A 17,747-nucleotide genomic window follows, 5' to 3' on the forward strand; every position below is an offset into this window, starting at 1 on the left:
GATTTCAAAGCTCTGTACTAAACCTTATTCAACCATTTTAACTTGGATAAAAGCTTTACAAAGTACCTTGCATAACCTTGACATCAAATGAATATATAATCAAGGCATAACCAGGTATATGTGTATTTTTTAAACAGTAACTTGAAATCTGAGCAGTCCTAAAGAGAAGCCTGGCGAGAGCAGGAAGTACCTTGTTTTTTTTTTGAGTTGTGCTTTCTGAATGGCACCTCATCATCCTCACTCCTCTCCTCTGAGGGTCCTGCTGGGCGCAGGCTGCCCTTGGTGCCCTGCACGTCCCTGTTTCGGGGCAGGCTCTGGCTGCGCTGCTTATGGGTACAGTGGTGGAGGCGCTGCTCGCGCTCCTCTATGTCCACCAATGGGAAGGGCCCATCCCTGTCAGGTTGCCGGCGCCTCTGGGCGGGCAGCGTGGCCTGACGCCGGCGCTCGGGGGACATCAGCAGTTGACCCATTCCCATGTGGCCGCTGCCGTAGCCTCCGTCGCCCCTGTCACCCTCCCCCGGCACCGTCTGCAGGAAGTGGAGGCCCGAGCTGGTGAGAGGCGTCTCAATCAGGTCCTGCCAGGAGCGCCGTTGGGTGTCACGGAGGGTGGGGCGGCAGCCGGAGGAATGGGTGCTCCCGGGGACGTCCGGACGGGAATCCTCAGCAGAGGAGTGGGAGTACGTGGACTCACTGGAGAAGTGGCGCTCAGGGAACGGACTGGAGGAGTTCACCTGGAAGGGCACCAGTGGACAGGGGTATTTAATGATAGGGTCATTATGTATTGTATGAGTGTAAGCATAAGTGTGCGTATCAGTGGAGGCTCCTCAGAGGAGGAAGAGGAGGACAATCCTCCTCAGTGAATTTCATTTAAATCATTAAAAAGTGATCCTTTTTAGATAAAACTGTACTAAATACATATGTCACCATATGTCACCAAATTGATTAAAACACACAGTTTTGCAATGAAGGTCTACAGTAGCCTCAACAGCACTCTGTAGGGTAGCACCATGGTGTAGCCGGAGGACAGCTAGCTTCCGTCCTCCTCAGGGTACATTGACTTCAAATGGTTCTCACCCCCTTCCAGTAATCATGACAACTTCCAGAGGACAACCTCCAACCTATCAGAGCTCTTGCAGCATGAACTGACATGGTGTCCACCCAATCAAAGGATCAGACAATTAATATATTACTGAAAGCATAAGCTACAGCTAGGAGAGACTCAAGGAGAGAGAAAGACAATATTAATTTCATAAAAATAAACGGCTCCTGTCACGGCTCCTCCTCTGCAGTGCAGGGGGCGGTTCCTCCTGCAGGCAGAGGAGGGTCGTTAAGTGATTGGAGCCACCTGGGCTCAGGGTATAAAACTGCTTACTAATCACCTCTCTCTCTCTCTCTCTGCTCCTCCAGGTATGCTCATGATTTGTTTGTTCCTTTTTAGTTTTGCATAGTTTTCACTCAGTCATGTTCACACACACATATTCACACATCCATGCACTTTACATACACCTTACATCATGATACTTCCACACCTCATTCCTTTTTCTTAGTTTAAGTTAATAGTTTGTTTATAATAAAGAACACTTTTAAATTGGCCTATACCTGTTGTTCGTGTCCTCTCATTTGTCACAGGCTATGAGCCGGCTTGTGACAAGTGGGGACTCGTCCGGGATAGTAGTTAACTTGAGTTAGTTTAGTTCAGATTGACAATTTTTTTTTGTTTGAGTGGATGTTTTGGTTGGGCCAATTTTGTTTAAGAGAGAGTTGAGAACCATGTGTTCTTTTGGTTCAGTTAGCTTGGTAGCTAAGCAATTCACTTTGTGTTTTTCTGGGTTTTGTTCAGGTGGGAGTCCTCTCCTGTTCAGGCATATCAGCAAGTGTCCATAGGAGGCTTGTGGTGTTTTTGTTTTAGGTGGCAGTGAACGTGGGTAGAGCATCCCTTTCCCTTTTCCCCTACATCGGCTCGGGAGCACCTCCGTGGTTATGGGAGGGCCGCCAGTTTCTGGTTGTCTTTTCCACTCCACTGGTTTTGTGTGCATAAAACCCCACCACATGTGACTGCACGAAGACCAGGGCCAGTTAGTTAGTAGTTTTTGGAGGATAGTGGGGTGTGGCTCCTGTCCTTGAACCCAGATTGACAGCAGGTGAGTTGTGTTTTTTTGGAGCATTTGTAATAGTTGTATTGGTTGAGGAAAATGTCTTCCATTTTGTGTAGTTTTGTTCAAGCTCCTTCAGAGGTAGCCTTAGAGTTGTGTACTAAGGAGCAGTTAATTGAAATTGCTGAACATTATCAGATTGAGATTGTTGATAAAAAAATTAAAGAGACTGTTAAAACTAGCTTAAAGCAGGGTCTTAGGGAAATGGGTGTTTTTGGCGGTCAGTCTGCTAGTAGTGAGGGTGCAAGTTTTCAGTCTAGCCCTTCATTAACTTTTGAGCAGCAGAGGGAACTGTTGCAAATGCAATTAGAGATAGAGCGATTGAGAAATGCTAATAGACCGGAAAGACTACCACAGTTTGATGTTTCACAGAATCTTCGTTTGTTGCCTAAATTTGATGAGTCAGATCCAGACACATACTTTACTTTATTTGAGCGTATTGCGGAAGCTAGAGCTTGGTCAGATTTGGACATGACTATGTTGTTGCAATGTGTACTTACAGGTAAAGCACGTGAGGCTTTTGCAGCACTGAGTGTAGCTGACAGTAAAGTTTATGCTAAAGTTAAATCAGCAGTTCTGAAGGTCTACGAGCTTGTGCCAGAGGCATATCGTCAACGTTTTCGTTATAGGAAAAAGTTAGATTCACAAACCTATTCTGAGTTTGTTTGTGATTTGACTTCTGCATTTAATCGTTGGTGTACAGCTTCTGAAGTTAGTACTTTTGAGGGTCTGTCTAATTTGATTGTGTTAGAACAGTTCAAAAATTCTGTTTCTGACCAGGTTGGTACATACATGAATGAACGTAAAGTTTAGTCTCCAAGTGATGCAGCAATCCTTGCAGATGAGTACAGGCTAACACATAAAAGCCATTTTGAGTCAAACAGTGACATGTACCATAAGAATAACTTTACTCCTAGGAATAGTAGGTCACCTTTTTGGGGGGCATCTTTCCAAAGGCCTCAGCAGAAGTTTGGGTCTGGAGGATTTAAAGCACCGGTTAATGCTAATACCTGTCGCTACTGCTTACTTGAAGGACATTGGAAGAAAAATTGTCCTCTGCTTAAATCAAAACAGTCAGTTCAAGTTAAACCTGCTGTGATGGCAAGTCCTGTTACAGCCTCTGACCACCAGGGTGAGCTGTTTCAGCCACTAGTTGAGTTTGATTCTCAGTTTTCCCGCTGTGATTTTTCAGCCTTTATTTCAGATGGTGTAGTGTCCCTGGTAGATGGCAACCAGAATGTTAAAATCAAGATCCTAAGAGACACTGGAGCTTTAGATTCTTTTATTCTGGAATCTGTTTTGCCGTTCTCTAAAGAGTCTGATACTGGCCGTTGTGTAATGGTATGTGGTATGGGTTTAGTTCCATTCTCTTGTCCTTTACATGAAGTTACCCTAAAATGTGGTCTGGTAGAGGGTGATGTAGATGTTGGGGTTAGACCTCAGTTGCCAGTAGAGGGAGTGCACATGATTTTGGGGAATGACTTGGCAGGTAGTAAGGTGTGGGCAGATGGCAAATTAAACATCTGTAAGAAGCAACCTTCAGTGTCCCCTGCAAGGGAATCTCCGGATCAGAACTGTGTCTCCTGAGGTATTTCCAGTTTGTGCGGTTACCCGCGCAGCCTCTCGTAAGGAGATTGAGAGTAAGCCAGAAAGTCTTGAGTTGCCAGTCAAACTCCAGACAGAACAGTTGACTAGTTCTAGAGATTCATTGATGGCTGAGCAAAAAGCCGATACTACTTTGGCTGATCTGTTTGATAAAGTGGTTCCTGATTCAGTGGTGAGGAATAGTGCTCAGTGTTATTTTCTTCTTGATGGGCTGTTGGTCAGGAAATGGGTTCCACACTATGATCAGGGTTTAGGAGAACCAGTCTTTCAAATAGTTGTACCTACTACTTTGCGAAATAAAGTGTTGCAAACTTCACATGGTGATGTGGCAGGTCATATGGGTGTTTGTAAAACTTATGATAGCATACTTCGTTATTTTCTGGCCACGTTTAAAGCGGGATGTATCTCAGTTTATTAAAACTTGTGATACGTGTCAGCGCACAAGCAAGCCAAATCAGTTTGTAAAGCCTGCACCGTTGTATCCAATACCAGCCGTAGGGCAACCTTTTGAGCATCTTATCGATTGTGTTGGGCCATTACCAAGGTCCAAGTCAGGTCATAGCTACTTATTAACTGTTATGTGTCAAGCAACCAGATATCCGGCAGCTTTTTCCTTGCGTACCATAACTTCAAAATCAGTAGTTATAACTCAATTTATTTCAACATTTGGGATTCCAAAAACCATCCAGTCAGATCAGGGGTCTAACTTTACCTCTCATTTATTTGCTCAGGTTCTCAAACAGCTTAAAGTTAAACACAACAAGTCTACTGCGTTCCATGCCCAGAGCCAGGGAGCTTTGGAACGTTTTCATCAAACTTTAAAATCCTTGCTTCGTGCATATTGTACGGAACTGTCTGCCGACTGGGAGGAGGGGTTACCTTGGCTGTTACTAGCTGCTCGTGAAGTAGTGCAGGAAAGCACAGGGTTTAGCCCAAATGACTTAGTGTTTGGCCATAAGGTGCGTGGGCCTTTAGCAGTGTTGCAGGATGGTTGTTTGCCTGAGGAACCACCTCGGAACCTTATTGACTATGTAAATGGCTTTAGGTTGAAGTTGTATAGGGCTGGTGAACTAGCGAAAGAAAAACTAAAATGTTCTCAACGGAAAATGAAACTGAAATATGACGGACAGGCTGAGCTGCGTGAGTTTAGTCCCGGTGATCGGGTACTTGCTCTTCTGCCTCTTGTAAGTTCACCTTTTCAGGCAAAATACTGTGGTCCTTTCACTGTGTTGCGTAAAGTGTCAGATTTGAACTATCTTATTGAAACCCCTAGTCATAGGAAGTCCTCTAAATTATGCCATGTGAACCTGTTAAAATGTTATCACTCCCGTGATCTAAGCAAAGTTGAAGGCACTCCAGCAGTGAGGTCAGTGTTGACTGCTGCCCCAGTCCCTGCATCTTGTGGCTTTAATTTGGTGGAGGGGGGAGAAGAGGAAGTTAAAGTTTCAGATGAGGTCTTACAAGGTCGGTTGAAAAACTCTCAGACTTTGCAAAACCTTGGGGTTTTGGTAGATCATTTAGACCCTGAGAAACGTGATGAATTGGTAGCTCTTATTAGAAACTACCCTGTTTTGTTTTCTGACACTCCATCACAAACCCACTTAATTGAACATGATATAGACATCGGAGATGCTAAGCCTATCAAACACAGATTTTATCGTGTATCTGAGGAGAAGAGACTAAAACTGGAAACAGAGATGCAGTCTATGTTGGACACAGGTATTGATTTGGCAAAATGTGAGTTTGCCAAAGCTACAGTCACATACCTAGGCAAGGTTGTTGGTCAGGGATTTGTCTGTCCCGTAGAAGCCAAGGTTCAGGCTGTGAAGCAGTTCCCACAGCCCTCTACAAAGAAAGAACTGATGTGCTTCCTGGAAATGGCGGGGTACTACCGTGCTTTTTGTAAACTTTTCGGTAGTAGTGTCCCCACTGACCAATCTGTTGAAGGCCAAGGCTGAATTTCTGGTCCACCCAGTGTCAAGAGGCATTTGATGCAGTTAAGACTCTTTTGTGTTTGGCACCTGTGTTGGCAGCACCAAATTTTGGGAAACCTTTCAAATTGCAGGTAGACGCCAGTCAAATCGGTGCTGGGGCTGTGCTTCTCCAGGAGAATGACGACAAGGTTGAGTGTCCAGTCAGTTTCTTCTCCCGAAAATGTAATAAGTATCAGAAAAACTATTCTGTAATTGAAAAGGAGGCTTTAGGTCTCATTTGGGCTTTACAGCACTTCGAGGTCTATGTTGGTTCTGGTTTGACCCCTTTAACTGTGTTCACTGACCACAACCCACTTGTTTTTCTGAGGTCTCTGCAAAACCCAAACCAGCGCCTGATGCGTTGGGCTTTGTTCTTGCAACCTTTCAACCTTGATATTAGACACATTAGTGGTAAGGATAATATCATTGCTGATGCTCTGTCCCGTGCTCCTTTAACCTAGCTTGTATCTTTTCTGCTGACCCCTACGGGCTGTCTGCGCCTCTTTCCTCTTAAATTGCTCCTCAGGTACCAAGGCTGCTGAGTTTGAAGGGCGGACAGTCAGCTGGGGGACACGGGGCTACTGCTAGGAGCCGGGATTGGTATTTTTTATTTTTTTTTATTTGGTTTTTGGGGAAATTTGAATTATTTGGAATATGTTGGAGGAAGTTGGGTTGAGGGTGGGACTCTCATTTTAAGGAGGGGGGTGTCACGGCTCCTCTGCAGTGCAGGGGGCGGTTCCTCCTGCAGGCAGAGGAGGGTCGTTAAGTGATTGGAGCCACCTGGGCTCAGGGTATAAAACTGCTTACTAATCACCTCTCTCTCTCTCTCTCTGCTCCTCCAGGTATGCTCATGATTTGTTTGTTCCTTTTTAGTTTTGCATAGTTTTCACTCAGTCATGTTCACACACACATATTCACACATCCATGCACTTTACGTACACCTTACATCATGATACTTCCACACCTCATTCCTTTTTCTTAGTTTAAGTTAATAGTTTGTTTATAATAAAGAACACTTTTAAATTGGCCTATACCTGTTCGTGTCCCCTCATTTTTGTCACAGGCTATGAGCCGGCTTGTGACAAATAACACTTTCAGTTTCACAAATGCAGCTAGCTAGTTTGGCCTACTCAAACACCCAGCTCAAACAGAGTGATGCTATGTTAGCTAGCTTGCTATGACTATCCAACACAACACTGGAACTCTTCCAAGTCAAGGTAAGCTTTTGGTTTCACTAATTTATTGCCACCAGGACCTGCCGGTGTAACTGCTAAACTGCTTACTGACTATACACCGTAAGCTTACTGCATGATTGTAGTTGGTTTACTAACGCATTAGTTCTATAAGCTATGTTGTCTACGACGTTACTTTATCTAATATGGTGACAATGATATGGTGACAACACTGTGCCATGTTTAACGGTGAGAATTGCAGAATGGTGAACTTACTAAATGACTGAAGAGTTTGACTGTGATGTTAGGTGGCTTCTTGTGTAAATATTTTCCGTCTGGATATTAATGATTTGTATGTAGCGTGTAGGCTGTGTGTAGCGGTTATGATACGGTTTGGCTTGGAAAGGTTTTTTCACCTGGTCACATACAGCTGATTTGTTGTGCATTGAAGTCCACATACGAAGGGAAAAGGTGAGAGAGGGAGAGCGCATAGATGCGAGAAAGAATACAACGTGGCCGCTATGAAAGTTAACTGTTTACGTGTGATCAGGGATGCATTCATTTCGCTGATTCTGTCAAAACATTTCTTAAACAGAAGCAAACGGAACAAAAATGGGAATAAACGTACCTGAATTTGTCCAATAGAAACTCTCATTTGCAACTGTTGGACTAATAATTACACCCTAGATGCAGGCAAGAGTGTGCAAGGCGGTTTTGAATGTGTCACTGTCTGTCCATGTGTCAGTGTCTTTTCTCTCTACCTGTAGCAAACTCATGATGGGTATAGGGAAAATTAGAGTATCATGTAGTACTGTAGCTTAAACCTATCAATGTTACATTGAACTGAGTGAATGGAATATGAATGACAGTCATCCAATATGTTATAATAGAAATAAGGCCATGCTTGTGAAAAAAATAATTGCCCTCCCTCATCTTAAATATCACCGACCGCCGTGTGTGTGTTCCAGAATGTGGACCAGATGCCTGCACTCACAGACGGGGTGCGGTGGTAGGTATCACAGCGTGATGACATGCCCTCTTGTTTCAGGGTCATAGAACCATCAATCTCATCCTGGTCACTCTCACTCCAGTAATCTGAAACACATCAAAGTTGAACATCAATAAGATAAACAGCTTGGGTGACCTCATCAATGCCAATACTGTCAGTATTGCACTACAGTACAATAGGTATTGATCTAACACACTTATTTTACGTCAATGTCCTAAAATCATTCAATTTCCACATCACAACAGGATGTTGTCTGATGTCACTAAACATCTAGTCAGATTGTCCTACCTTCATCAGGGCGAGAAACTTTATCGTCGGGTGTGTAGCCAATCGCCGCCAGCCCCAGCCGGTTCATCCATCTAAAATGGGTAAGACAGGGTGCAAATACACAACATGAGATGGTTAATCGACTAACTGATACCATACTGGGAGTGGCAGGAAGTTTGAAATGTGTTATGTTGCCAGACTTGCCGCCTGAACGAATCAGTTGGAGGGGCCTTTGATTTCCATAGCCGGCCCATTTTTTCATGCAACCTTTTTCATGCGACCTATGTGTGCACGCACTTGCATACATTTTTTTAAATGGGTGTAATAGTAAAGACCATAGGCAGCTCGTGAATTTCAAGTTTGGGGAAGCTTACAATTCATCCTACCATTTCTACCGATCTGCGTGCCAGTTATGATTATTTTTAATTGCACATTTTCATGGAACAGTTTCATTTAAAAAATGGTTAATCATAAAAATCCGAAGTAGGCCTTAAATGATAAAAATCTAAAACTATGGCGAGAGCACTAGCCTCTGTCATAGACACACTGATACACCGTGAACCATTAGTGACTAAAGAAATGTGTCACGTTCCTGACCTGTTTTCCTTGTTTTTGTATGTGTTTAGTTGGTCAGGGCGTGAGTTGGGGTGGGCATTCTATGTTATGTGTTTCTATGTTGGGTTAAATGTGTTGCCTGATATGGTTCTCAATTAGAGGCAGGTGTTTGACGTTTCCTCTGAGAACCATATTAAGGTAGGCTGTTCTCACTGTTTGTTTGTGGGTGATTGTTCCTGTGTCTGTGTCTACCACATGGGACTGTTTCGTTCGTTCGTTCGTTTTTCCTGTTCGTGCGTTCTTCGTTATATGTAGTTCTCATGTTCAGGTCAGTCTACATCGTTTGTTATTTTGAATCAATTCAAGTGTTCGTGTTTCGTCTTTCATTTATTAAATTCATTATGTCTACATACCTCGCTGTGTGTTGGTCCGATCCATACTCCTCCTCATCCGAGGAGGAGGCATTAAACAGCCGTTACAAAATGAGAGCATAGAACTCAGAGAGCCTACAGACCAATGCAGCAGTAGGCTGCATTTAGTAAAAAATACAGTTGAAGTCAGAAGTTTACATACGCCTTAGCCAAATACATTTAAACTCAGTTTTTCACAATTCCTGACATTTAATCCTAGTAAAAATTCCCTGTCTTAGGTCAGTTAGGATCACCATTTTATTTTAAGAATGTGAAATGTCAGAATAATAGTTGAATTATTTCTTTCAGCTTTTATTTCTTTAATCACATTCCCAGTGGGTCAGAAGTTTACAAACACTCAATTAGTATTCTGTACCATTGCCTTTACATTGTTTAACTTGGGTCAAACGTTTTGGGTAGCCTTCCACAAGCTTCCCACAATAAGTTGGGTGAATTTTGGCCCATTCCTCCTGACAGAGCTGGTGTAACTGAGTCAGGTTTGTAGGCCTCCTTGCTCGCACGTGCTTTTTCAGTTCTGCCCACACATTTTCTACGGGATTGAGGTCAGGGCTTTGTGATGGCCACTCCAATACCTTGACTTTGTTGTCCTTAAGCCATTTTGCCACAACTTTGGAAGTATGCTTAGGTTTATTGTCCATTTGGAAGACCCATTTGCGACCAAGATTTAACTTCCTGACTGATGTCTTGAGATGTTGCCTCAATATATCCACATAATTTCCCCTCATGATTGATGCCATCTATTTTGTGAAGTGCACCAGTCCCTCCTGCAGCAAAGCACCCCAGCAACATGATGCTGCCACCCCCGTGCTTCACGGTTGGGATGGTGTTCTTCAGCTTGCAAGCCTCCCCCTTTTTCCTCCAAACATAACGATGGTCATTATGGACAAATAGTTATATTTTTGTTTCATCAGACCACAGGACATTTCTCCAAAAGTACGATATTTTTCCTCATGTGCAGTTGCAAACCGTAGTCTGGCTTTTTTATGGCGGTTTTGCAGCAGTGGCTTCTACCTTCCTGAGCGGCTTTTCAGGTTATGTCGATATAGGACTCGTTTTACTGTGGATATTGATACTTTTGTACCTGTTTCCTCCAGCATTTTCACAAGGTTCTGTGCTGTTGTTCTGGGATTGATTTGCACTTTTCGCACCAAAGTACGTTCATCTCTAGGAGACAGAACGCGTCTCCATCCTGAGCGGTATGACGGCTGCGTGTTCCCATGGTGTTTATACTTGTGTACTATTGTTTGTACAGATGAATGTGGTACCTTCAGGCATTTGGAAATTGCTCCCAAGGATGAACCAGACTTCTGGAGGTCTACAATTTTTTTCTGATGTCTTGGCAGATTTCTTTTGATTTTTCCATGATGTCAAGCAAAGACGCACTGAGTTTGAAGGTAGGCCTTGAAATATATCCACACGTATACCTCCAATTGACTCAAATGTTGTCAATTAGCCTATGAGAAGCTTCTAAAGCCATGACATCCTTTTCTGGAATTTTCCAAGCTGTTTAAAGGCACAGTCAACTTAGTGTATGTAACTTCTGACCCACTGGAATTGTGATATAGTGAATTATAAGTGAAATAATCTGTCTGTAAACAATTGTTGGAAAAATGATTTGTGTCATGCACGAAGTAGATGTCCTAACCGGCTTGCCAAAACTACAGTTTGTTAACAAGAAATTTGTGGAGTGGTTGAAAAACGAGTTTTAATGACTCTAACCTAAGTGTATGTAAACTTAACCTGTTCACTGTGATTACTATTATTTGACCATGCTGGTCATTTATGAACATTTGAACATCTTCTCCATGTTCTGTTATAATCTCCACCCGGCACAGCCAGAAGAGGACTGGCCACCCCTCATAGCCTGGTTCCTCTCTAGGTTTCTTCCTAGGTTTTGGCCTTTCTAGGGAGTTTTTCGTAGCCACCGTGCTTCTACACCTGCATTGCTTGCTGTTTGGGGTTTTAGGCTGGGTTTCTGTACAGCACTTTGATATATCAGCTGATGTAAGAAGGGCTATATAAATAAATGTGATTTGATTTGATTTAAACTTCCGACTTCAACTGTATATATATTTTTTTCCTTTCTGTTTTACATTAATACGTGTCACATACCAATGTAATTATATATTTTTTATCAGTTAATAAAGCTGCATACAAACATGTTCTCTGTTTTGCTTTATTGAGTAAGACAGCTCCAAAATGCAGGGTTTTTTCAGCCTAGCTCAGCGCTTTCTGTGGTGGTGGGGCAGCCAGCGGAAAATACGGAGCCTTGGGGTTGGTAATGTTCTCTAGTTGCGCCGTGATTGGCTCAGTGTTCTGTCACTGATGGGGACACTACGTCACCACAAAATCTACAGTTAGAGCTTGGAAATTTAAGCCCCTTGGGTGCTGCCGTAGACTTACATTAAAAGTGCCCATCCAAGAAGTCTAAAGGTCATTGATAAAATGACGTCAAATCACGGTATATCTACCGTAGCTTTGATTGGACTGATCATGTCAACATCATACTTTCAAAATCTTAGCTAGCAAGCTAGCAGTCCTCATCATGCATCAAGTCGGCAATCTACTGGCAAATCCCTTTCAATCCTTGTCATATGAAGAGAAATTATAGATAAAAACGTATCGGACCATATCACCTCCACCCTACCTGAAACCCTAGACCCACTCCAATTTGCTTACCGACCCAATAGGTCCACAGACGACGCAATCGCAACCACACTGCACACTGCCCTAACCCATCTGGACAAGAGGAATACCTATGTGAGAATGCTGTTCATCGACTACAGCTCAGCATTTAACACCATAGTACCCTCCAAACTCGTCATCAAGCTCGAGACCCTGGGTCTCGACCCCGCCCTGTGCAACTGGGTCCTGGACTTCCTGACGGGCCGCCCCCAGGTGGTGAGGGTAGGTAACAACATCTCCACCCCGCTGATCCTCAACACTGGGGCCCCACAAGGGTGCGTTCTGAGCCCTCTCCTGTACTCCCTGTTCACCCATGACTGCGTGGCCATGCACGCCTCCAACTCAATCATCAAGTTTGCAGACGACACTACAGTGGTAGGCTTGATTACTAACAACGACGAGACGGCCTACAGGGAGGAGGTGAGGGCCCTCGGAGTGTGGTGTCAGGAAAATAATCTCACACTCAAGGTCTACAAAACAAAGGAGATGATTGTGGACTTTAGGAAACAGCAGAGGGAACAGCCCCCTATCCACATCGACGGGACAGTAGTGGAGAGGGTAGTAAGTTAAGTTCCTCGGCGTACACATCACGGACAAACTGAATTGGTCCACCCACACAGACAGCGTTGTGAAGAAAGCGCAGCAGCGCCTCTTCAACCTCAGGAGGCTGAAGAAATTCGGCTTGACACCAAAAGCACTCACAAACTTCTACAGATGCACAATCGAGAGCATCCTGTCGGGCTGTATCCCCGCCTGGTACGGCAACTGCTCCGCCCACAACCGTAAGGCTCTCCAGAGGGTAGTGAGGTCTGCACAACGCATCACCGGGGGCAAACTACCTGCCCTCCAGGACACCTACATAACCCGATGTCACAGGAAGGCCATAAAGATCATCAAGGACAACAACCACCCGAGCCACTGCCTGTTCACCCCGCTATCATCCAGAAGGCGAGGTCAGTACAGATGCATCAAAGCAGGGACCGAGAGACTGAAAAACAGCTTCTATCTCAAGGCCATCAGACTGTTAAACAGCCACCACTAACATTTAGTGGCCGCTGCCAACATACTGACTCAACTCCAGCCACTTTAATAATGGGAATTGATGGAAATTATGTAAAAATGTATCACTAGCCACTTTAAACAATGCCACTTAATATGTTTACATACCCTACATTACTCATCTCATATGTATATGTATATACTGTACTCTATATCATCTACTGCATCTTGCCATCTTTATGTAATACATATATCACTAGCCACTTTAAACTATGCCACTTTATGTTTATATACCCTACATTACTCATCTCATATGTATATAGTGTACTCTATACCATCTACTGCATCTTGCCTATGCCGTTCTGTACCATCACTCATTCATATATCTTTATGTACATATTCTTTATCCCTTTACACTTGTGTGTATAAGGTAGTAGTTGTGGAATTGTTAGGTTAGACTACTTGTTGGTTATTACTGCATTGTCGGAACTAGAAGCACAAGCATTTCGCTACACTCGCATTAACATCTGCTAACCATGTGTATGTGACAAATAAAATTTGATTTGATTTGCTCATCAGCCATTGGACATAAACATTATCAACAACAACAAGTTGGAAATTACAAATTCAACAATGAGTGCTAAGGCGCCACTGCAGTCCCAGGTTCGATCCCAGGGTGTGTCACAGTCGGCTGTGACCGGGAGACCCATGAGGCGGTGCACAATTGGCCCAGCGTCGTTTGGGTTAAGGGAGGGTTTGGCAGGCCAGGATGCCCTCATCGTGCTCAAGCAACTGCTTGTAGCGGGACGGTCACCTGCAAGCTGACTTTGGTTGTCAGTTCGACAATGTTTCCTCCAACATATTGGTGCGGCTGGCTTCTGGGTTAAGCGAGCAGTGTGGCAAGAAGCAGTGCGGCCTTGCTCTCGACCTTCACCGAGTCCGTAGGGGAGTTGCATCAATGAGACAAGATCGTAACTACCAATTGGATATCACAAAAAAGCGTGTAACGCCATGGGCCAGAAAGGTTTGAATACACTGGCCATGCTGTCAATTTAGCATGACTTCTGCCATGTTCAAAACAACTGGAAACTCGGAACTGAGAAATCTCAGACTTCATTGAGTTCAAGACAAATGGGAACTCAGATAAAACTAGCTGCAACTCTGAAAATACGGAAAATCATTTTGAACGGTCATCCAACTCGGCATTCCAAGCCGGGGGTTTCGGGCCTCTTTCTAGAGCCCACAAGAAGGACCGCTGCGCCACCTTCCTGTTGAAGTGAGCACAGCACAACAAAGTGAGTCCAAATGTCTTGTATGCTGCTTCATAAATGATGTAATATGCCAGGGAGATATGTATACTGTCGCCAAGAAAGTAATACCAAGTGTATGTTGTGTAGTAAGCTGTTAGTAGACCATGTGCCTCACCCTAATAATTTGGTCCCTTTCCCCCTCATAACTTAACCTACTGTTCTGACTTGATGGTGCACATGTAGCCTATAACTTGTTTTAGAGAACTGTAATCATTGAATAGTGTAAGAGCTTTCATTGTCTGCTTATATACCCCCTTTATTTATCCTACGGTTCTGTCTTGTTGTACAGGGAGAATACTGTAAGAACGGCCCATTTTCTGAATTCTGTCGCTGTACATTTCAAAAGTGCTGAACAAATAGTTATATTGACTACGTCCGTCCTAGCTCATTCATTAATGTCTTAATCGAAATTATGGATTGCCTCTTATCCGCTCATTGTTCCACTGTGCCATAGTTTGTACATCTCACTTGTCAGTAGAAATCCAATTTGTTTAACAAGTCAGCCATATCAGCTATGTTTTTTAAAAAGCCTGTAAATGAGGCTGAATGAACTGTTTCGCTGCCAGACAAGGGTCCGCTGATAGCCAGGTGTAGCTGTGGTAAGGATTCCTACCATGGTGAATATGTAGGCCATAACAGGTTGTGGGCACGGTTTGTCACCGTTATAGTACAATGAATGTATTGTTTAGTGTTGTGTAGTGGCTTTGCTGGCATGCATCAACAAAAAAAAATTGTTTGCCACACCAAGATTTACATGCTAAAATCACCACTGAATAGGCCAATAACTTCCAACAACAACTAAGTCAAATACATATGCCTAAAGCTAACAAATAAGAACAGTAGAAAATATCCAAATTAAAATTCTGGTTCTTTCAATCACATTCATCTCTCTTCTCTGCATGTCTGCCTCCCTTTCTATCTGTCTTGACTTGAGCTATTGCCAGTGAAGTTCAACATTGCATCAAATCATCAGAGGGTCCAGTCCAAAGCTGTTGTTACAAACTTGCAACAATGTATCAACTTGCCTATTCCAGGCCCTCAAAGTTTCCTGCTCCAGTGAGCCCGGGACAGAAAGCAGTTTTTTATGACGTTTCCACTTGATATATATATTTAGCTCTTTTCACACAGAGTCTTGGGGATTTTTGAGGCCGGGAGTGTTGGAAAGATTTTTCAAATACTGAGGAACTATCATGCACAATGGATGTTAAAAAAAAACTGAGTTTGTTGACTTGTGTGAGGCGAGGAAAAAAATGAGTGGTGTACGTGGTCAGTTAAGACAATAAGAAATCAGACATCGGCAAATGGGCCCTTCCTACATATGCATGCATTCTGAAATGAGACACACCATATCTTCACCACACCTCCTCCCCTTCTTGATGCAACATTTTAAATTATACTAAAGACACATTATCTTCACACATATTTCAGATGCTTTATACTGACAGCCGCAACTCAATCAACTAGACCTATTGCCACGCGCACTAATCAAATTGCGGGCTTCCCAAACAATCCACAGCCCTTTTTTTAAGAAGCTAATGATCCTTTGTGGATAGGTAATACTCCCCGGTGAAGTATTTTGAATGATTTTATGTAGACAGGAGTAATTATATAATTTTGGCTAAACATCCATTTATTTTAGGGCAATCCAGCATCCTAACAGTGCACTGTTTATGGAACCAGATAGCTGCCAAAAGGTTGAATATACGTATCACTAGGATCATAAGAAAAGCCATGCGTGAAACGTAAGTGTGAAATTTCATCTGTGAACATACAAACACCATTGTAACGTCCTGACCAGAGTTCTTATGTGTTTTGCTTGTTTAGTGTTGGTCAGGACGTGAGCTGGGTGGGAATTCTATGTTGTGTGTCTAGTTCGTCTGTTTCTGTGTTCAGCCTAATATGGTTCTCAATCAGAGACAGCTGTCAATCGTTGTCCCTGATTGAGAATCATATATAGGTGGCTTGTTTTGTGTTGGGGATTGTGGGTGGTCGTTTCCTGTCTTTGTGTTTTGACTGCACCAGCTAGGACTGTGACGGTTAGTTTGTTTTGTCATTTTGTATAGTGTCTTGTTTTGTGTTAATTAAATCATGGAAAATTACCACGCTGCACATTGGTCCTCAGATCCTTCTCGCCTCTCCTCGTCTGAGGAGGAAGATGACTTAGACTGCCGTTACAACCATGTTGCGTTTACAGACAAACTTTTTAGGCTTGAGCAAATCTTGTGTTGCAATTCTGATGTACAATAATAACTTTCAGAGTTTTAGCAGTTTCATCTCACCAACAAAAAAAAATGTATACCAAACGGCCTGTGAGGATTGCTACACGAACAAGCATAACACAGTATAAAAAACACGGAAGTCAGGGAAACCGGAAAGAGGTATCCTGCACGTTTTCAAGTTAAAAGTCTCCATTCTCTATTACTCAGTTGAGTTTACTTCACATGTAGGTAGCTAATGTAATGGATTTGTTTGCCAAGTCTAGATAGCACTAGCTATATTATGCCTACAACAGTGAAGTTTCAGTCCACTAGGTGCATCTCTACATAATGGGCATATCTCTGGTGACATGGACATCCCCATGCATGCACCTTATCAAAATATGACTAATTCAATATTGCACCATCCCATTCTCTGGGCTCTGTCTGCAATCATAACCAGTAGTATCAACCAGGAATAATGAAACATAGAATAATGATAGATGTTTGGTGAATCTATAAATTATGTATGACCACTGGAGACTTTGCCAATCAAAATATATTTTTATAGAATATTTTGACATTTATCACTCAATCTTGCCAAAGCATATTATGTAGGAGGGGTTAAAAATAATTTTAAATAATTTGACATGATTTATATTAATCGGGTCATGAACATATGGACTTTGAAATTAACAAGGGAGACGTTAAATGTAGGCTAAGTCTGGCATAAGCTTATTCCCACACTTTACAATAACTCTGTTGCAGTGGTCTTAGGTAGTCTCCATATAGTCTATTCCCTCCATAGCTACACTGCTGCCCAGTTGAAGAGCTTGTGATCTCTATGCAGCACTACAGCACCAAGCACCTTCGGAAAAGACCCCTCAGCCTCAGAAGATTCCCTTCTGGAGGCATGCAGCCAGAGAGTCATTAAACTCTAATGTAGGCCTAGTTGCCTACTAGCCAAATAAAATGCAGAGCATGCATGATGTGTGCAACTCGTCATTCCAACATATTGAACATTTAATTAATCCTTCATTCAGTTCAGTCAGTTAGTATGTCATCCATTCTGTCATTTGTCTGAGTTACAATAGGAACTAAATCAAAGAGAATAGAACAGTCTTATCCACTTGTTTATTGAAATCCATGTGTGTATTCAAAATTATCTAAATTCTCCAAAGTTCTTTAGCCTATCACTTTAATAATTCAATGTTTCATTTAGGCCTATCCAAATACAAAAATAGGCCTTCAACTTATAGGCATTGCAATTTAGGCTATCATTTGGGGTGCTGGTGTCTTGCGGAATAATTTTAGAACTGTGTTTTATAACTTTTTATTATAGGCTTCCACTTAAAAAGAGACCCTAGCTCACAGGCTTCTAAATATATCTTAA

General features: G+C 42.8%; 1 protein-coding gene across 2 annotated transcripts in view; it reads right to left on the reverse strand.

The window, feature by feature from the left end:
* Window positions 1-17,747, reverse strand: part of LOC129815918 (connector enhancer of kinase suppressor of ras 2-like) — an 89,616-nt gene that overhangs the window by 4,205 nt on the left and 67,664 nt on the right. For both annotated transcript variants that reach the window (XM_055870142.1, XM_055870133.1), the window contains 3 exons: window positions 8,201-8,271; window positions 7,898-7,998; window positions 191-731 (listed from right to left, as the gene is read on the reverse strand). In XM_055870142.1, the coding sequence (XP_055726117.1) occupies window positions 191-731; window positions 7,898-7,998; window positions 8,201-8,271 (713 nt within the window). The remainder of the gene's footprint in view (window positions 1-190; window positions 732-7,897; window positions 7,999-8,200; window positions 8,272-17,747) is intronic.

This window comes from Salvelinus fontinalis, chromosome 2, assembly GCF_029448725.1.
Source record: "Salvelinus fontinalis isolate EN_2023a chromosome 2, ASM2944872v1, whole genome shotgun sequence".
Lineage (NCBI taxonomy): Eukaryota > Metazoa > Chordata > Actinopteri > Salmoniformes > Salmonidae > Salvelinus > Salvelinus fontinalis.